Here is a 21,934-nt window from a genome sequence, read left to right on the forward strand (position 1 = left end):
AGAATCCGGGAGCCTCCTTTAATAAGGGGGCCCCCGGACTCCGGCCCCTCACCCTATGGGAATGAGTATGGAGTTCATGGTACCCCTACCCATTCACCTGGGGGAAAAAGTGTTAATAAAAAAACACAACACAGGTTTTTAAAGTACTTTATTAGACAGATCGGAGGGGTCTTCTTCTGACTTCGAGGGTCTTCTCGCCGGGCTCCTCCGCTATCTTCTGCACTTTTACCGCTAGCTCTTTTACTAGCGGAGGAGCCCGGCTTTCTCCTTCGTCGCAGCCACTGTCACAGTCCCATCAACATGGGGACAAGGTGCTTTGGGGTGGGGGGCCGCAGGGCCCCCCTTCCCCAAAGCACCCCCTTTGTTAAGGGCACGCGGCCTGGTACGGTTCAGGGGGGGTGCTCGCTCGCCCCACCCTTTTTCCTGACCAGTCAGGCTGCGTGCTCGGATAAGGGTCTGCTATGAACTTGGGGGGACCCCCGCGCCATTTTTTCGGCGTAGGGGATCCCCTTTAAATCCATACCAGGCGACGGGTCTCACGAGGCGCCGATGGAGCGGCAACATTCACTTTCTTCGCTAGTCCTGTCTACCTTGAGTCACGTTCAAAATGAAGCTGGTCAGCTGACTTCATTATTCAGTGTTCGCCCACCTCCCTACATTCTCTCTCTCTCTGGGTATCAAAAGGGTTAACACGGACCATAAATTTCTCTCACGTCTCCTTAGATCTCAGCAAGAACGCCAGGTCATGGGTAGAAAGAAAAGATCTCAGTGCTCACCGCTTAAGTATAAGATTTAATTTTTGTGTTCAAAACACAAACCACTCACATGAAGATGATAAAAACACAGCCGGCAATCATACTTGTTCCGTAGGGCAGCAGCGGGTGATGTCATGTATAGCTCCTCCCCTGTACGTGTTACGTTCAATCAGAACTTCAATGTCACCGGACTCCCCCCCTTCCCTTTGTTTGCAGACAGAGGAACTTGGGGAAGGGGGGAGGAGTCCGGTGACGTCGATGTCCGTGATGTCACAGGATCTCCGACGGAACTCCCTGAAGCCTGCGGAGAGGTGAGTACCGATCAAAATTCTTTTGATCAAAAAAATGAATCAAGGAATTAATTTTTAATTTCCACAGCCCTAAAAAAAACAATTTGTAAATATATAATTTGTCTTTCTGATACAAAGAAGCAAAAGTCCCTTTCTAAAATGTCTACCATAAAACTAAATGGTTGCTTTTATATAATATATTGTATAAAATGTCTGAGCTGAAGAGTGGATTTTATCAAATTACAAATTACAAAGACCGGATTCTTCTCTTCATGAGATAAGAAGGTTTTATTTTCACAGATATGGAGAAGAGTACAGACAATATGGAGGCTCGGAGTTCTTTCAGCCATTGCACAGAAGTTTTATGGTTGGTACATTTCCATTGGCTGCTGATTTGGGTGGTTACAAAATATGAAAATCTAATATTCTATCATTGGATACCTAGTAGGAAAATGACAAATGCTAAACAAAAATACAACAATTTCCACAAGTTATCACCCATTTTACAGCTTAAGACAGAATTATATATTTTATATGATGTTTATACCGCAGTTCAAGATGTTTTTCATTATATCACATCAATGAAAACATTATTTATAACATAACTGAGCTCTGAATGTTGGATATGACCATGTACTGTACAATATCTCTAGGTGTCTATACCACAATACTCTTCTCTCTTATTCTCTATAATAGCCGGGAAGCTGGGTTATCTCTAAGCAGGATATGTAAGTAGCTCAGCGTAGAAATATAAAAACAAATTGTAAATATAAAATTTGTTTTTCTGATACAAAGAAGCAAAAATTCCTTTCTAAAATGTCTAACATAAAACTAAATAGTTGCTTTTATATAATATATTGTATTGCCTCTCAAGTTTTACATGTGCTTGAGGGTAGAAGCTTTGCAAGTTACAAATTCTAGCTAAATATGCTGCTCTAATGCTGGTAGTCAGTGTTCCCCCTTACCCTGGTGGTCAGTGTGTTCCCCCATACCCTGGTGGTCAGTGTTCCCCCATACCCTGGTGGTCCGTGTTCCCCATACCCTGGTGGTCAGTGTGCCCCCATACCCTGGTGGTCAGTGTACCCCCATACCCTGGTGGTCAGTGTGCCCCCATACCCTGGTGGTCAGTGTGCCCCCATACCCTGGTGGTCAGTGTGCCCCCATACCCTGGTGGTCAGTGTGCCCCCATACCCTGGTGGTCAGTGTGCTCCCTTACCCTGGTGGTCAGTGTGCCCCCATACCCTGGTGGTCAGTGTGCCCCCATACCCTGGTGGTCAGTGTGCCCTCATACCCTGGTGGTCAGTGTGCCCCCATACCCTGGTGGTCAGTGTGCCCTCATACCCTGGTGGTCAGTGTGCCTCCTTACCCTGGTAGTCAGTGTGCCCCCATACCCTGGTGGTCAGTGTGCTCCCTTACCCTGGTAGTCAGTGTGCCCCCATACCCTGGTGGTCAGTGTGCCCCCATACCCTGGTGGTCAGTGTGCCCCTATACCCTGGTGGTCAGTGTGCCCCCATACCCTGGTGGTCAGTGTGCCCTCATACCCTGGTGGTCAGTGTGCCTCCTAACCCTGGTGGTCAGTGTGTCCCCATACCCTGGTAGTCAGTGTGCCCCCATACCCTGGTGGTCAGTGTGCCCCCATACCCTGGTGGTCAGTGTGCCCCTATACCCTGGTGGTCAGTGTGCCCCCATACCCTGGTGGTCAGTGTGCCCTCATACCCTGGTGGTCAGTGTGCCTCCTAACCCTGGTGGTCAGTGTGCCCCCATACCCTGGTAGTCAGTGTGCCCCCATACCCTGGTGGTCAGTGTACTCCCTTACCCTGGTGGTCAGTGTGCTCCCTTACCCTGGTGGTCAGTGTGCTCCCTTACCCTGGTGGTCAGTGTGCCCCCATACCCTGGTGGTCAGTTTGTCCCCTTACCCTTGTTGTCAGTGTGCCCCTTTGTCCTGGTGATCAGTGTGCTCCTATACCCTGGTGGTCAGTATGCCCCATACACTGGTGGTCAGTGTGCCCCTTACCCTGGTGGTCAGTGTCAGAGGCGGCTCTAGGCTTTGAGAGGTCTTAGGAAAAACTTAGACATGAGGCCCCACTCACATACCCATAATGGGAAAAATACTAAAAATGAACTGGGGTATGGTTAAGGCAATCATTGGGGGTTCAGGAGTGGGGCTAACAATTTAGGTGTGCCAGCATGATCAGCGAGCTGTGACATAAAAACATTTTAAAAAATAGCATTAAAGGGGTTGTTAACCCTTGTTTTAAAAAATAATAAAATAGCAAACATATACTTACCTCCACTGTGCAGTTAGTTTTGAACAGAGTTTTGAACAGAGTGGCCCCAAACATCCTCTTTTGGGGTCCCCCAACGTCGCTTGCGGCTCCTCCCCGCATTGGGAAACCACCTAGGAGAAGCGCTCTCCCTGGGGGTTACCTTGCGGGCTCGCTCCCGTGTCCAGCATTTGTGTCCATAGACACAGAATGCCCGACTCAGCCCCTCCCCCGCCTTATTGGATTTGATTGACAGCAGCGGGAGCCAATGGCTGCGCTGCTGTCAGCCAGAGAGGTAGAGCGTGTCTCTGGCATGGGGACGAACGGGCTCAGGTGAGTAAAATGGGGGGGGGGGGTTGCTGAGTGACATGTTTTTTCACACTAATGCATAGGATGCATTAAGGTGAAAAACATGAGAGTTTACAACCACTTTAAATAATAGAATCTAATCTTAGAACTTACCAATTTTATGTGAAACTTGTGCTTTTTTCCCCCACAGATGCTCAGTTTTGGGTTTAACTTGAGATAAGCAGAGTACTGAGGACAGCAGGGCAGAGCACAGGAGGTCAGGAGACAATACGAGGGGGGATGGGGAGCAGGGCACATCATGGAGCACACAGCAGAACATGGGGCACATCAGGGGGCACACAGCAGAACCTTGATAGCATCATGGGGCACACAGCAGAACATGGGGCACATCATGAGTCTCACAGCAGGGTATAGGACACACAGCAGGGCATGGGATACATCACAGGGCACACAGCAAAACATGAGGTACATCATGGGGCTCACAGCAGAACATGGGGCACTTTAAGGTGCTCACGGCTGGGCATGGGGCACACCACGGGACAAGCAGCATAACATGGGATACACAGCAAGGCTTATCACAAGGCACACAGTGGGGCATGGGGTGCATAGCGTGGTACAGGGCACACAGCAGGGTACAGGGCACAGCAGAGTAAAGGGCACATCAGGGTGCATGGTACAGGGCACACCAGGGTACGGGGCACAGCAGGATACAGGGCACAGGGTATGGGACACAGCAGGGCATATCAGGACACGGGCACAGGGTTTGGGGCACAGCAGGGTTTTGGTTGCACAGCAGGGCACATCGGGGTTCAGGGTATGGGTACAGCAGGGTGCTGGGTATTGGGCACATCAGGGTAGGGGTCACAGCAGGACACATCAGGATATGGGCAAAGGGTATGTGGAACAGCAGAGCACATCAGGGTACTGGGCACAGGGTACAGGGCACACCAGGGTACTGGGCACAGGATATGGGGCACATCAAGGTACTGGGCACAGAGTACAGGGCACATCAGAGTACTGGGCACAGCAGGGTACACTTTCCTTTAAATGCAGACTTGCAGAGTAGCACCGGAAGCGGCTGTAATAAGTCCTTACTGTCCTCTCTCATGTTGCGCTGCTCCCTGGTGGCCACTCCCCTCCTCTCGTTGTATGCTTGTGACATCACTTGGGATGGACGAAAGGAGGGGAGGGGCCGCCGGGGAGCAGTGCGACATGAGAGAAGACAGTAAGGACTTATTACAGCCACTTCCCGCGCTACTCTGCATGTCGGCCGATACTCGATCTACCTGTCAACTGTCTGTGATTGAGGGGTAGATCGCCGCAGAGCTGGTGAATTTGCGGCATAACAGACTGGGAAACCACCACTGTTAAACACTACAATAGGCAAATTAGGCAGCTGCAAGGCCCCTGTGTGGGCAGGGCCTTAGGCGACCACCTAATTTGCCTAATTATAGAGCCGCCTCTGGTCAGTCTGCTCCCATACCCTGGTGGTCAGTATGCCCCATACACTGGTGATCAGTGTGCTCCTTACACTCGTGATCAGTGTGCTCCTTACACTCGTGATCAGTGTGCTCCTTACACTCGTGATCTGTGTGCTCCTTACACTCGTGGTGTGACCCTTACAGTGGTGATCAGTGTGCCCCTTAGCCTGGTGGTTAGTGTGCCCCTTGCACTGGTGGTCAATGTGATCCTTAGCCTGGTGGTCAGGTCTATCCCAAGGGGGTTAGCTTGTATCACTCTGCCCCGTCCACTGACGTGCCACATCATTGATTTGATTGACAGCAGTGGGAGCCAATGGCTGTGCTGCTATCAATGATCCAATGAAGAGCCCACAGGAGCTGGGGGAAAGCAACGCAGGATCGTGCCCATGGAGATTCAGGGCTCAGGTAAGTAAAACGGGGGCTGGGGGGGGCGGAGAGTGCAAAGTGTTTTTTCACCTTAATGCATAGGTACATTAAGGTGAAAAAACACGAAACTTTACAACCCCCTTAAAATAATTATTTTTTTGCTTGCAAATTACTTAGAACCCCTAAATATTATATATAGACCAGACAATGGATTGGTGGAGACGGGAGAAAGCTACTGAATTGAGACCAGTGGAGGGATTGGTGGAGAGGGTTTTTAGTTTTGCCATTTTGCCGGACTGAATTTCACCGATAAGTTCAAATTTTTTAATGTTTTCTTCCATTTCATAAATTCTGTCAATGAATCCCCTCTTTCCTTCCCGCTTCTCTTTTTCAATGAGTAACTTCATGTAATCCACAGCAGACATCGGGTTTGGTTTTAAGGCGATCTCCTGGAGAAGTTTGAGGATCTCGCCAATCTCCCGAGTAAGTTCCAGTACCTCATCCTCTGCCTTCTTCATGTCTTCCTTCAATTTTAAAAGAACATTTTCTAGAGTCATCACCTTCTTCTCCGCGTTTTCATATATTTTTTTAATATCAGAATACGTTTTCTTCTTCAATTCAACACAAGTTTTCCAGTAAGACATTTCTGATAAGTGTACGCTATAGTTATGTCTACATACAGAACAAAGTGCTTTCCAATCAAAAAATGTACGAAGATAAAATGGGTTGTTAAAATACTTGCCGCAGTCTTGGTTACATGTAGAGCTGCACTCCTGGCACTTAATTAAGTATTCGGATGAGTATACCCTTCTTTTTACAGTTTCTGTCACTTCAAACTCAAAATTTCCATTCTTTTCAACCTCCGCTCTGTTTTCATTCAGAGCTCTCTCGGTTTGCTCCAGTTCACGCCGTTTCCCGGTCAACACCTCAATTTTTTGGACAAGTCCATTTAAAGCATTTCTTTTTGCTAGAACTTTCTTTGTTAAAGTTAAATCTTTACTGGCTAATCCAGGCAAATGTAAAAAAAAATCCTCAATGCTTTCCATTCCCAATTCCCATTGAATTTCTTGAGCCTTGTAGACATGTTTGCCAACTTTAGCAGGGCGGTTATTTGCGTACAGCATGCCGTTATTGACCTTGAAGTACACAGGTTTTCCATCTTCAGATTTCGCACAGGGAACGTCCGCCTCCATAATTGCTGAGAGAACATTTGGCTCCTGGACATCAGCAAAAGTTGTGAAGAAGACTATATTCTCCTTCATGTTAATCCCAAAAATAGACAAAATGTTGTCATAGATGTACTTCTGTGTTGGAGTTAACCGAGGCAGAGTAGACTGAACCACAAAACAAATGGCATCAATTTCTGTGAATTCGCATTTAGAAAACAAATCTCGTATCTCCCGCATGATTTTTTCATCTTGCTCTATCCCTCTGGTGTCTCCAAACCCCGGAGTGTCAATAATGGTTATGGAGTACGGGATTCGGAAGCCATCTTCGTGGTTGATCTGGTAGATGGTGACACTCGATGTTTGGCTGTGAGCTTGACTCTTCTCACTATTCTCCCCAATTAGCTGAATCCGGTGATCATCCTTCCACTCCACACCAAAGATGTAGTTGACCATAGTGTTAATCAGGGTTGTTTTGCCAGATCCGGTTTCACCAACCATCATGATCACTTTGTTCTCCTTATCGGCCTTTGTTGTTCCAAATTCCCATATATTCTGCTGCTTCAAATCCTCAATTTTTATCCTGTAAATAGTCAGAGATCCAACCTTCTCCGTGCTGCTCAGATATTTCTTTAGTTTCTCCAGTAGAGACCTTTTACGATTCTTTACCATAGAAAGTGCACGTTTAGCATCTGTAAAATCAACATACACACAGTTATTGATATCTTTATATGATCACTATAACAATCCTCAAAACCCTGGATATCTTACAAGGGAAAAAACAGACAAATTATGGTGTGGTGGGCTAAGCCCTATCATGTTCTATACACTGTTTTTCTGAAAAAGGAAAACACGCTTCTAAACCCTTTTTCTTTGTCACAGACATCTATAGGTCAGCAGAACAGCAGAAGCAACAAAGTTGACACATTGTATTTTTTAATATTCTCAAAAAACAATGAATACATTCCTATAGCACCGCTCTGGGCTGCTGACTGGTAAATGTAGCTTTGCAATGGGGTACCCATGGCACTACATGGGTTAAATGCTAATTTCCCTAGAGGAGAAAGGACGTTTTTATCGCACTCATTTTGACAGCCCTCTTCTGGAGATCGGCTGAAGCCCAATAAATATTCATGGTAGCTCCTCCTAACCCTGCCCCCTAGTTCTAGAAGGCTCTCCAACCTTCCAGACACCAGAAGGAAGCACCAGAGATCTGTCAGGATGAGTCACCCAGCCCTAAACTCTAATAACCCTGACCCAATTAAGACTCACAGATTTACAGCATGAGTCAGATTTGCTGTTTGAAGATCCCGCATTGGGTCAGTTATTAGCTGTTACCACGCCTAGTTTATTAGATGATTAAGTATTCAGTTTATGATACAGTAAAGTAATCCCATAGGTTGTGATCTGTTTTTAAGGACCAAAGACTTTCAAGTGGGGGGAGGATGTAGTAATGTGGACTACAATTATAAAGTACAGTGCACCTCTGGTATTTCTATGCATTGCCTGTCCCTCTAGTGCTCAGTGTTATCAATTGATATCATATTAGTGAGCCAAGCTAAAGAGATTATGGGGCGAGTAGTTCTACAGACTGATAATTTCTTTGCATGACCCTGTACCTGGACTACACATCCCAGGGATCTTTGCTGCCCTCGGAGAGATTGCTGTGAGGAACTATATAAGAAGCCAAAGCCCTGGCCTGCGCTCTCTTCCTCCTGGGCCTGATATGAGACAGACCTGTCCGTGCATGGAGAGAGAGGTCGCTGCCTAAAACGCGGTGTAAACATTCTAAATCGGATGGGAGGGGCCTTGCACTGCCCGGTGGTTCATCAGACACCCATCCATCAGTCATCTGCCAACCTGTGTTCTATGCTTCACATCAAGATCAGAACGGTGGATCTGCTGCACGTGTGTCGTGTCAGGGGCTGCTGTCTGGAAGGCATGAAATCGGCCTGATCGTTGGTGAGAGGGCAATTGCCCACCTTTACAAATCTTTTCTTACTATTTTCACTGGGACACTTTGCACAGACATCTTTACCTCGGGAATACTTTACTGAACCATTCTTGAACGCTGTGCATAGACACCTTTAGCCTTTACCTTTTCAAGAAAGCTTATTGCTTGCTATTACACCTTATTGGATACAAATAACAAGCTCCTATGCACCGGTGAAGACCATCAGATCTGCAATGGGGACATTGCTGTCATTATTGCTATAGGGGCCCTTATACCATTACCATTAAGCCTGACCTCTCATTAGGGTTTAAGATTTATAGGCTGGGGCGAGGTTATTACAAGTGTGTCAGTATAACCATTTAACTTGTTTATCCTTTCAGGTGCAAGCAGTACTTCACTGTACATGTGTATATAATAGACGGTTTACCTGAAAATATCTTGACTTATTATTAGTGTTATTGGGAGGAATTCTTTTGCTGAGTTGGCTCTGTTGCCTAAAACTCAGCAGATTTATTACCTCCTCTTTGTGATAATATGTTCTTTGAACTGTCCTAGTAAACATTATCAGAATATAAATGCACAGAGTTGTCTGACTTATTGTTTTGAAGTGGTGCAAAGATGTCTGAATCCAGAGTGTCAGGTGAGTTGGACTGTTCATCAGATCATGGCAGTGCAGATGAGCAGGTAAATCCAAGTAGCCTGTTAGGGGGTCATGCTACATTTGAGGGCTCGTCCGGGATGCTATCTGCAGCTGGCCTTAACCAGCCTAGATAAGAACCACAATCCACGTCGGAAGCCGTTATGATGGCCGTGGTTGCTTGGGGCAAGAGTCAAGGAGCTCCAACAGAGAAGAACACTGTTCTGGAGATATCAGGATGTAAGCACACTGAGAGAGAGAGAGAGAGAGATCAGAAGGTGGCTGAGAGCTCTGGTCCCAGGACACCGGGCCTAAATTGTGGAGACTGAAGCCACATATGAGATGGATCAAGTCAGGGTACTACTAGAATGGCAGGAAGATGTACCTATGTGCTTTCAGGAGGAAGAGGTACATCTGGGTGGGGTGATTGCTAAAAGGGGTGATTGCAAAAGTGTTCCCACTCAAAGTGGGGGGAGAACAGAATGAGAGGCAGCCCTTGACCAGAACTCAGGAGAAGGGTCCCTTACCTGTGGGAGCTGACTCTGAAGGAGTCAGTGCCCCCTCTCTCTTTCTACAAGGATATGAGCAGATTGGTTGATAGCTTGGTGAAGAATGGATCTGGAAATGCCAACCAGGGCAATCAAAGACTTAGTTTCTTCTCAGGACAACTGCCAAATCCAGTGGGGGGAGATGAGTTTGAAGCATGGAGGAGTCAGGCCCTGCAGGCTATAGATGAGTAGAGTGTTTCAGAGGCTCTGAAATGACAAGGGCTTAGTGGGAGCCTTCGAGGTCCAGCGGCTGATGTGATCCGTAATCAGAGGATGGGCAAGAAAACTTGTGTCGCCATGGACTACATTGATCCTCTGTAAGTTGTATTTGGGAGGGTTGAAACTACCGCAGACCTGATGTACAAATTCAACCACACCCATCAGCAGATGGGAGAGAATCTGTCCAAATAAATCTCTTGAGTGGACAGGATGCTGCATCAAATTATCCTCAAGAGGGGTGTTGACCCCAAAGATGTTGACCAGGCTCGCTTGGCCTGGGTTCTGCAAGGGGCTCAGCCAAATCATCACATTGTATTGAAGTTACTACTGAAGAGAACTCAAGTGGTACCCACATACAATGAACTGATAAGAGAAGTACGAGAGGAATAAGCTCTATTAGAAGAGAAAAGCCAACGATCGAGTGAATTGGGCTCTATTGCTGGGAACAAAGAGAAAGTGGTGGTTTGAGCTGTTCATGCGGAGGTGGATTTCTTGGATGAAGACAATGGAACTGAATCTGAACCAGTGGGATTGGCCCCTCCTGACACTATTAAGCCAGTGGCTTAACTTGGGCCAACCAAATTGATGGCTCAGGCAGCTCAAGCTCAAACCCAAATGTATCATGCTCTGATGCGAGTGATGGAGACCCAAGCAAAGGTCCAGGAACAAGGGACTCCTCAAGGTGAGCAAAAACCATGTCAGGGGCGAGAGAAGAGATGTTATAGGTGCGGAGAGGTTGGACACTTCTGAGCTGAGTGCCCCAAGTCTGGCATCAGCCCTCATTTACTCACTGAAGTTCCGAGAGCATTACAAAAAATATTCTTCCCAAAGCTGATGGGAAACTTCAGGGGACCTCAGTGAAGGAGCTAGTTGAGAGTCCCGAAGGGAAACTGTGCTACAAAGCCAAGAAAAGAGGCAAGAAAAAGAAAGGACGCAAGTCATCTGTTACCTCTACCCCTTGTTTACCTAAACGAGTGAAAGAAACAAAATCTTCAGGGAAAACAGAGGCAGGAGATCAATGCACATCATACTGAACACATAGACCAACTTCGCCTCCTCCAAAGAGGTTAGGTAAGTCACAAACTATAAAGCCACCTGTGAGAAACCTACCAAAGAACTTAGTGGGGCCCTCCCCTATAGTCTCGGTAAAAGTCAAGGGCATCTATACACAAGCACTGCTGGATACTGTAGCTCAGGTGTCGTTGCTGTATCAGGATTGCTACCACAAGTACTTGAAGCATATCCCTTTGTGCAAGCTCGAATAGTTAGAGATCTGTGGCATAGGAACCCAGAAGTGCCCATACGATGGATACATAACCATCAAGATAAAATTCAGTCCTGCCATGGCAGTAAAACCAGAGACTTTTGACACACTGGCTGTCATCTGTCCCCGACCTCCTGGGGCAGGCCAAAATTCCTTATTGATAGGCACCATCAATAACACCATCATTAACGCCAATCTTGTGAGGAGACTACTCACTCGTCTGGCCTGGGAGGGCACTCCAATGGGAAAGATTCATCCTCAGCTGAGGCAGGCATTCCAGTGGGTATTACAAGAAAAGAAGGTACCTGCTGAAGGAGTGGGAAGATTGTGGCCATTCCATATCAATGAAAAGGTGTTGCAGCCTGGGGAGAGAGCCTGTCTGGGTGTGGAAAAAGCCAAGCCAAGAGTCAAGCTAAATGGATTGTGGGATGAGTAGTTCTACAGACTGATAATTGCTTCGCATGACCCTGTACCTGGACTACACATCCCAGGGATCTTTGCTGCCATTGGAGAGATTGCTGGGAGGAATTGTATAAGAAGCCAAAGCCCTGCCCTGCGCTCTCTTCCTACTCAGCTTGGCGCGAGAGGGACCTCTCTGTGCATGGAGAGTGAGGCCGCGGCCAGGGCTGGTGCTACCACTAGGCAAACTGGTGTTCCTACTCTCTTCTCTCTTCAGCAGGCAACTAAGTCTCAGCATCAGCAGGCAGCCACTTCTCCATTCACACATAGTGTCAGAGGTGCAGCAGCGGCAGATGATGTCTGTGTCCCGACTCTGGAATGAATGGAAGCAAGCCAACATTCATTGATGGGCGCTGGTAGGCTGCTTAGATGGGCACTGGTAGGCTGTATTTGATGGGCACTGGTGAGGTTGCATTGATGGGCACTGGTAGGCTGCATTGATGGGCGCTGGTGAGGCTACATTGATGGGTGCTGGTGAGACTGTATTGATAGGCGCTGGTAGGCTGCATTGATGGGCACTGGTAGGCTGCATTGATTGGCGCTGGTGAGGCTGCATTGATGGGCACTGGTGAGGCTGCATTGATGGGCACTGGTGAGGCTTTTATGGGTGCTTCATTAAAAAGGTGGAGTATACATGGTCAGGGCAAAGGGGGTGGATTTAGGGGTGGAGCCAAGGGGGGCAACAAAATGAGGTTTTGCCTAGGGTGTCAAAAATCCAAGCACCAGCCCTGGTCGTGGCCTGCCACACAGTGTAAACATTCCAACCCGGATCAGAGGGTCGTACATCCTTTCAGCACCACTTTTGTTGCCTGCCAACCTGTGTTCTACGCACAGTGTCCCTCGCCATTTTGCACAGTGTCACAAAGGTTCTACGGATGGCCTAAAAGTTTGGGTATTGGAACAAATGCCCAAAAATATGTCAGACGCGGAAAGATATTTCAAGCTTTGCGAAGGCGAAACTTTTTGAATATATTCCCTTGATGCCCTCTCACCTGGTGGAATAAACGCAGCATTGGAATTGTCCACGATTTTATAAAACAATTTTTTAGATTTGGTTCATTAGTTTACTTTTATATATATATATATATATATATATATATATATATATATATATATATATATATATATATATATATATATATATATATATATATAATTTTCTGTAATATTGGAGGGATAAATTACATAATTTACTATTGAAAACATCATATAATGTGTCAATAATTTGGTTTTATGGAAATTTATACAAAATGATACAAACTAGTATGAAATATTAATTTTTAATCTTTATTTATACTATATTTTATTCTATTAATGTATTTTGGTAACACATATATCTTGGTTTGACAATTAGTTTAGATATTTAAAGTGGTGTTGCCACCAAAAAATAAAAAAGTGATTAAAAATCTTAAAAAAATAAAAAATAATTGGAAAAAAAAATGTTTTTACTCACCTCTAAATACCTGTTGCTAGGGGGGTCCCTCATAGTCTGCCTTCTTCCTTGCCCGGGCTGGTGACATCACTTCCCCTCATGCCGCACAGTCACCTGGGACCTGTCACGTGTCCCAGATGACTGCGCAGCATATCACAGCGCCCTGCGCCACTCGTGCATGCGCAATGGGTGCCCACAGTATGAATGAGCGGGGAACGAGAGGGGGCTTCATTCCCCCACATTGCTGGACCCTGGGACAGGTAAGTATTTGTAGCTGCTGACTTTAATTTTTTTTTATTTATTTTTTTAGGGGCACCCCACTTTAAAATATCAAAGTATTTATCTGTAATGATTTTTATCCATGCTCTGGTGACACTAATATAATATAACATATATTAATTTTTTTTAACTCATCTGTGTAGTATACCTAAGGGTGTTGTAATATTAGATTCGTTATATATATATATATATATATATATATATATATATATATATACAGTGGTGTGAAAAAGTGTTTGCCCCCTTCCTCATTTCCTGTTCCTTTGCATGTTTGTCACACTTAAGTGTTTCGGAACATCAAACCAATTTAAACAATAGTCAAGGACAACACAAGTAAACACAAAATGCAATTTGTAAATGAAGGTGTTTATTATTAAAGGTGAAAAAAAATCCAAACCATCATGGCCCTGTGTGAAAAAGTGATTGCCCCCCTTGTTAAAACATACTATAACTGTGGTTGTCCACACCTGAGTTCAATTTCTCTAGCCACACCCAGGCCTGATTATTGCCACACCTGTTCACAATCAAGGCATCACTTAAATAGGAGCTGCTTGACACAGTAAGGTCCACCAGAAGATCCTTAAAAGCTACACATCATGCCGAGACCCAAAGAAATTCAGGAACAATTGAGAAAGAAAGTAATTGAGATCTATCAGTCTGGAAAGGGTTATAAAGCCATTTCCAAAGCTTTGGGAATCCAGCGAACCACAGTGAGAGCCATTATCCACAAATGGCGAAGACATGGAACATTGGTGAACCTTCCCAGGAGTGGCCGGCCGCCCAAAATTACCCCAAGAGCGCAGCGACGACTCATCCAAGAGGTCACAGAAGACCCCACAACAACGTCCAAGGAACTGCAGGCCTCACTTGCCTCAGTTAAGGTCAGCGTTCATGCCTCCACCATCAGGAAAAGACTGGGCAAAAATGGCCTGCATGGCAGAGTTCCAAGGAGAAAACCACTGCTGAGCAAAAAGAACATCAAAGCTCGTCTCAATTTCTCCACAACACATCTTGATGATCCCCAAGACTTTTGGGACAACATTCTGTGGACCGATGAGACAAAAGTGGAACTCTTTGGAAGGTGTGTGTCCAAGTATATCTGGCGTAGAAGGAACACTGCATTTCATAAAAAGAACATTATACCAACAGTAAAATATGGTGGTGGTAGTGTGATGGTCTGGGGCTGTTTTGCTGCTTCAGGACCTGGAAGACTTGCCGTGATAAAAGGAACTATGAATTCTGCTGTCTACCAAGAGATCCTGAAGGAGAATGTCCGACCATCTGTTCGTGTACTCAAGCTGAAACGAACTTGGGTTCTGCAGCAGGACAATGATCCTAAACACACCAGCAAGTCCACCACCGTATGGCTGAAGAAAAACAAAATGAAGACTTTGGAGTGGCCTAGCCAAAGTCCTGACCTGAATCCTATTGAGATGTTGTGGTATGACCTTAAAAAGGCCGTTCATGCTCGAAAACCCTCTAATGTAACTGAATTAGGACAATTCTGCAAAGATGAGTGGGCCAAAATTCCTCCAGGACGCTGTAAAAGCCTCATTGCACGTTATCGCAAACGCTTGGTTGCAGTTGTTGCTGCTAAGGGTGGCCCAACCAGTTATTAGGTTTAGGGGGCAATCACTTTTTCACACAGGGCCATGATGGTTTGGATTTTTTTTCACCTTTAATAATAAACACCTTCATTTACAAATTGCATTTTGTGTTTACTTGTGTTGTCCTTGACTATTGTTTAAATTGGTTTGATGTTCCGAAACACTTAAGTGTGACAAACATGCAAAGGAACAGGAAATGAGGAAGGGGGCAAACACTTTTTCACACCACTGTATATATATATATATATATATATACATATATATATATATATATATTTTTTTTTTTTTATTACCCCCGAATATATGATTGCATTTTTATGTATACATTATGTGTGCAGAAAAAAAGCAAAAAAAAAATGGATATTTGTTTGTTTTGAATAATTTTTCCTGGCCTTTTCTTTATATATTATTTCTTTATATATTTTTCCACAATTTTTATTCTTAGTATTTATATCCATGTGTATATATAGGCCCAAACTAGGGAATCACTTTGCATTTGCAGTAATTCATAGGTTAAAATTTTGCAGCTGTGTTTCAACTTGATAGTAAGACCCCTTTCACACCAGGGCGTTTTGCAGGCGCTATAGCGTTAGAAATAGCGACTGGAATCCGCCCTCAAACTGCTGCTCCTTTGTCTCCAGTGTGAAAGCCCCGAGGGCCTTCACACTGGAGCGGTGCGCTGGCAGGACGTCTGGGTATAAGTCCTGCCAGCAGCTTCTTTGGAGCGGTGAAGGAGCGGTGTGTTTACAGCTCCTCCACTGCTGCTCCCCATTGAAATCAATGGAGCAGCGCTGCAATACCGCCGGCAAAACGCTGCTATTGCGGCGTATTGCCGGCGGTTTTAACCCTTTCTCGGGCGCTGAGGGGGTAAGAGCGCCCCGTTAGCGCCCGAAATGTGCCGCAAATCCGATGGTAAAATGCTGCTATTTTTAGCGTTTTACCGCCGGCGTGGTGTGAAAGGGGTCTAATTGTTTTTTACTGCAGTCGTTAGATGGCAGCAAAACTGGCCAGCACGTTTAAGGCTGAATACAGCCTGAATTACTTGACCAAGTTCCCTAAGTACCCACCGGTGCAAGCCATCTGGTCTTGGTGATTTATTAATTTTAAGTTTCCCAAGCCTAATTTTAATTCTGTCCTCTGTTAACCATGGAGGCTGTCACGTTCAGGAACGAGGCCGAGATGCTGAGAGGGCTCCCCTTGCGGCCGAGTGCAGCACAACCCTGAAGATGACACAGGGATGCAATGCCCACAGTAGCACAGGTTGCCAGGTAGCAGCAGCAGAAGACAAGAGCCGAGTAAACAAGTCTCCGGGGGCAACCGTGCTAGGAAGTCCAAGAGTGGGGTAACAGAAGTCCAGTAGGAGGGTCAAGGCCAAGCCGAGGTTCAAGCACAGGAAATCAGTCCTAGGATCAGAGTAACGGGTACTGAGCTGAAGACCGGAGAGCAGGAGTCTAAGCCGAGCCAGGATCGGGTGCAGGGAGCAGACAAGGAACGTCGGGTACAAGCCAGGGGTATGAGCCAGGAGAACAACAGGAGCAGGTCGAGCAAGCCGGGTCGGTACACAGGAGGTCAGACAGCAAGAATCACGGGCACAGGTACACAGGAGAGCTGACGATAATCCAGCGATGCAGCACTGTCAGGCGAATGTTTAAATAGGCAAGGTGCCTAGGTCACGTCGTGAGCACGTCGAGGCGTTCGTCCGGCTACGTCGAGTACGTTATGCGTTCGTATCATCACCGCGTACGCCCGCTTGATCAGACGTAGCGTCGGGCGTTCGTCTTGGAACTACCTTGCGCCTCCGTGAGCACTGACGCGCGTTAACACGAACGTATCTCGCGAGGTTGCGCCTACTTCCCTGACAGAGGTGCTTTCTGGGATGTGTCATGAGGATAAACACTGCAGTTTTGGTTACTGAAACCCCCCGATTCCCCCGTGAAGACTGAGGAGAAGAATAAGTTCAATGCCTTCGCCATCTCCCCATCCTTTGTAACCAGATGTCCTTCCTCATTCTTTATGGGGCCAATATGGTCTGTCCTCCCTTTTTCACTGTTTATATACTTAAAGAATTTCTTGGGATTTTTTTGCTCTCCTCCTCTGTGTCTTTCATGTTCTATCTTAGCCATCCTTATTGCACTTTTACATTTCTTGTTGCATTCTTTATAAAGTCTGAATGCTGATGATGATCCTTCAACCTTGTATTTTTTGATGGCCTTCTCCTTTGCTTTTATATGCATTTTTACATTGTATTAGGCCAGTGATGGCGAACCTTAGCACCCCAGATGTTTTGGAACTACATTTCCCATGATGCTCATACACTCTGCAGTGTAGTGGAGCATCATGGGAAATGTAGTTCCAAAACATCTGGAGTGCCAAGGTTCGCCATCACTGTATTAGGCCATCCAGGACTTTTTGTTTGCTCTTTTAAATTTATTACCCAATGGGATGTCATTGGCTAATGCCCTTATTTAATATGCTCTTAAAGAAAACCCATCTCTCCTCCACGTTCTTTGTTCCTAAGATTTTATACCAATTTATGCCTTCTAGCAAGGTTCGTAGTTTAGGGAAGTTGGCTCTTTTGAAATTCAGTGTCTTTGTATTCCCCTTATGTTTCCTATTTGTGTGATTTATACTGAAGCCAATTGACCTGTGATCGCTGTTCCCTAAATTGCCCCGTATTTCCACATCTGTGATCAGGTCTGTATTGTTGGTAATCAGTAGATCCAGTAACGCTTTATTTCTAGTTGGTGCATCTACTATTTTATCCATAAAATTGTCCTGCAAGATATTTAGGAACTGGCGAGCCTTAGATGAGTGCGTGGTTCCTTCCGCCCAGTCTATGTCGGGATAGTTAAAATCCCCCATTATGATAACATTTCCCATCCTTGCTGCTAATCCAAATTGTGATAGGAGATCCGTCTCCCCCTCCTCCCTCAGGTTAGGAGGCCTATAGCATACTCCCAGTATTATTTTCCCCTTAGCTTCATCCCTTTGGAGCTCTACCCATAAGCATTCTACCTCCTCCCTAGCTCCCTTAGTGATGTCCCCTCTCACATTCACTTGTACATTATTCTTGATATATAGGCATACCCCTCCCCCTTTTCTTTACTCTCTCTATCCTTGCAATAAAGACTATACTCTTGAATGTTTGCCAGCCAATCATGAGAGCTGTTGATCCAGGTCTCTGAAATTCCCACAAAATCCAAATCCTCCTTGTACAATAGTATTTCTAGTTCACCCATCTTGTCCGCCAGGCTCCTGGCATTGGTGAATAGTGATGGCCGAACGGTTCGCCCGGCGGTCGTTTCGCGGCGAATTTCGGCTGTTCGCGGTCCGCCCGATCAGCGGACTATTGGCGCCGTTCGCCCGGCGGACTTCCGTGTTTACTGTGTAAAAGAACTTTGACCTATGATGACACATCCATCATGGGGTACAGGACAGCCAATTGAGACTTTACAGTACATGGACACTTGGACATTCCCCCTAACTTATAAATAGACCCGATCCGGCAGCCATTTTACATTCTTTCTTCTGTCACTATAGGGAGAGGTTGCTGTGTGGAGCAGGGAGAGACTGCAGTGACCAAAATCGCTAGCTATTTGGTACACAAAAGTTCTTTTCAGGACTGGTATAGGTGTAGTTCAGGATATAGGTTTGAGGCAGTGCTGTGCTAGTGATTGTTGCAGCAGTCTGAGTGTCTTTTGTCAGTTTAGAGAAAGGGACAGGACGGTGTGTGCTGCAGGGACAGTCAGTTTAGTCATTAGCTGTTACTATCAGGTCCACAAAAGTGCTATTCCAGTTATTGTTCCAGCAGCCTCTGTTTTGTCAGTTTAAATAGGGACAGGCAGGAAGCTGTGTGTGAGGCAGTGAGGGTCAGTTTAATCAGTAGCTGTTACTATATTAGGTCCACAAAGGTTCTTTTCAGGACTGGTATCAGTGGTATGGTAATAGGCTTGTACACATATAATATTCTTTCTCCTAATATAGAAAGAATATTATACTTGACTGCTGCCCTTCTGCTGCAGTCTGCTAATCATTCACAACCCACTTGTTCCACAAAGCTCCTTATAAGGACTGGTAACTTGGTCTGTGTAGGGTGCTACAGTACACAGGGTTGAGTGAGGTACAGCCTGCCATTCTATAAGGACTGGTATCGGTCCACAATACATAGGGTTGAGGTGCACTACTGCTGACCGCTGCCCTATACTGCAGCAGTCCTTCATCGGTATAGGGACTGACGTACAGTCTGCTAATCACTCACACACAGCCTACTTGGTCCACAAAAGTCCTTATAAGGACTGGTAAGGTATAGGGTGCTACAGTACATAGGGTTGAGTGAGGTACAGTCTGCTACTCTATAAGGACTGGTATAGGTCCACAATACATAGGGTTGAGGTGCATTGCTGCTGACCGCTGCCCTATACTGCAGCAGTCCTTCATTGGTATAGGGACTGAGAGTTTTGTCACAGGGTCATTTAAAAAATGACAGGCAGAGGAAGAGGCAGGCCCTTCCGCAGGGGTGGTAGGGGTAGGGCAGGAGCAACAGGCTTGAGCCAAAGTGGGAAGTTGCAGAAGGTGCGTTCAATTACTTTAAAGGACGCACCAGACTTGGTTGAGTGGCTCACTCAGCCTTACTCTTCTGCACCATCCTCATCCTCTCGATCTGCACCCTCTTCTTCACTCTCTGCTATGTGCACCCCCAAAGACACTACCACCAACAACACCACCACCACCACATACCTTCCGCTTGAGTCACAGGAATTATTTTCCGATCCATATCAAGACATTTCTGATGCGCAGCCACTCTTGGTATTGGATCAGGAAGAGGAGGCAGCAACAACCGCTACTCAGCAGTCTGACGACAGTACCCAGATCAGCCCAAGGAGGAGGTTGGTCCCCGGTGTTGCTGCCTACTCCGAGATCTCTACTTATAGCGGTGGGGAAGGTGACGTTGATGATGACGTGTCTTGTGATGTCACGTGGGTGCCCACAAGAGAGGAAGAGGAGGGGAGTTCAGAGGGAGATATGGACCAGCAGATAGGGAGGAGAAGCAGGAATAACTTACATTGCACAGGAGGGACAAAGCAGACTGCTAATGTATCAGGAGCGAGTCATCGACCATGTACGGTCACATCTTGCGCTCCCAGGACACCGGCACATGGCTCCGCAGTGTGGGCTTTTTTTAACGTGTCCGCTGCTGACAATAGCATTGCCATCTGCAATCTTTGCAGTCAACGCATTCGTCGCGGTAAGCCCAACACTCACCTAGGGACGACCGCCTTAAGAAGGCACATGAGCAGCCATCACCGAGCCGAGTGGGAGCAACGGAACACACAAAGCCACGCTCCAGGCTCTCACCATCCAGCCTCGTCTTCTACTTCTCCTTCTCCTCTCAATAGTCCTCCACTCCACCTTCCATCACGCCAAGCTCACGTTTTTCTGCAAAAAGGCAGGCTTCCGTGGGCCTAATGTTCGAGTGTAAAAAAAGGATGACGCCGGATAACCCTCTTGCCCAAGGGTTGATGGCTGGCTTGTCAGAACTGATAGCCTGCCAACTACTGCCATATAAACTGGTGGACTCCGAGGCCTTTCGCAAATTTGTGGCCATTGGAACACCACAATGGAAGGTCCCAGGAAGGAAGTATTTCTCAGAGAAGGGCATCCCAGAGCTATATGGCCATGTTCAGCGGCAAGTGAATGTATCTCTGGCACACAGTGTCGGTGCCAAGATACATCTGACCACAGACACGTGGTCTAGCAAACACGGGCAGGGAAGGTATATCACTTTTACTGCCCAATGGGTGAACCTTCTGACGGCCGTCAAGCATGTAACCCGTGGCACCCGTGTAGATTTGGTTTTACCGCCACGGATTGCATGCAGGCCTGACTCTTCTTCTCCTCCTCCTCCTACTCCATCCTCCTCCCTCTCCTCCTCGGCTGACTTCTCCTTTTCCGCTGCTAGCGTCTCTTCCGCTGCGCCGCCCAAGCTCCCCAGAACCTATTCGACATGCCAGGTGAGACGTTGCCATGCCGTGCTGTGTCTTTTGTGCCTGGAAGCCAAGAGCCACACTGGCCTGGCACTCCTTTCAGCTTTGCGTTCACGGGCAGATCAGTGGCTAAGACCACTCAATTTGACAGTTGGTAAAGTGGTGTGTGACAATGGTGCCAATCTGCTTAGCGCATTGAAACAGGGCAAAATCACGCATGTGCCATGCATGGCACACGTCTTAAACTTGGTCGTGCAGCGATTCCTTGTCAAATACCCTGCAGTCGAGGACATCTTGCGGCAGGCAAGGAAAATCTCGGCCCATTTCAGAAGATCTTACACGGCCATGGCTCGCCTTGCTGACATTCAGCGGCGACACAATCTGCCGGTCAGACGTCTTATTTGATTGCCCGACGCGATGGAACTCAACCTTCTATATGCTTAATAGGCTGCTCCAGCAGAAACATGCAGTTAACGTCTACCTGTATGAACTCTGCGGCAGAACCGGTTCTGGGGAGCTGTTTTTTTTTTCACCGCGCCAGTGGCTGCTCATGCGAGATGCATGCAAACTGGTCAGTCGCAGCCATGGTGCTATCAGTGACATGGTACCTTATGCCTTCTTTATGGAGCGTGCATTGCGTCATGTCATTGATCAAGCTGTGGAGGAGCAGGAGAAGGAAGATGAGGAAGTCGCAATGCTGGATGAATTCCCAGGGGGGGCTACTCTATCTGAGACAAATCAACAACAGGAGTCTGAAGAGGAGTCAGAGGAGGATGGTGCCGGGGCGGATGAGGAGGAGCAAGAAGAGCATGCTTTAAACCTTTGGGGAGAGGAGAATGAAGAGGATGACATTATCCTGGATGATGAGCAGGAGCCTGGCCACCACACCGCTTCCACTTTAGTGCAAATGGGGGCCTTCA

The 21,934-nt window shown here is 46.7% G+C and overlaps 1 protein-coding gene across 1 annotated transcript in view; it reads right to left on the bottom strand.

The window, feature by feature from the left end:
• Positions 1-4,862: 4,862 nt before the first annotated feature.
• The window catches only part of LOC143997778 (uncharacterized), a 101,135-nt gene continuing 84,063 nt past the window's right edge, over positions 4,863-21,934 (bottom strand). Inside the window, exon 2 of the mRNA XM_077493568.1 lies at positions 4,863-7,323. Coding sequence (XP_077349694.1) covers positions 5,648-7,323 — 1,676 coding nt within the window. The 3' untranslated portion in view covers positions 4,863-5,647. The remainder of the gene's footprint in view (positions 7,324-21,934) is intronic.

The sequence above is a fragment of the Lithobates pipiens genome, unplaced genomic scaffold (genome assembly GCF_037356315.1).
Source record: "Lithobates pipiens isolate NorthernLeopardFrog02 unplaced genomic scaffold, aLitPip1_a1.2 Scaffold_19, whole genome shotgun sequence".
NCBI lineage: Eukaryota > Metazoa > Chordata > Amphibia > Anura > Ranidae > Lithobates > Lithobates pipiens.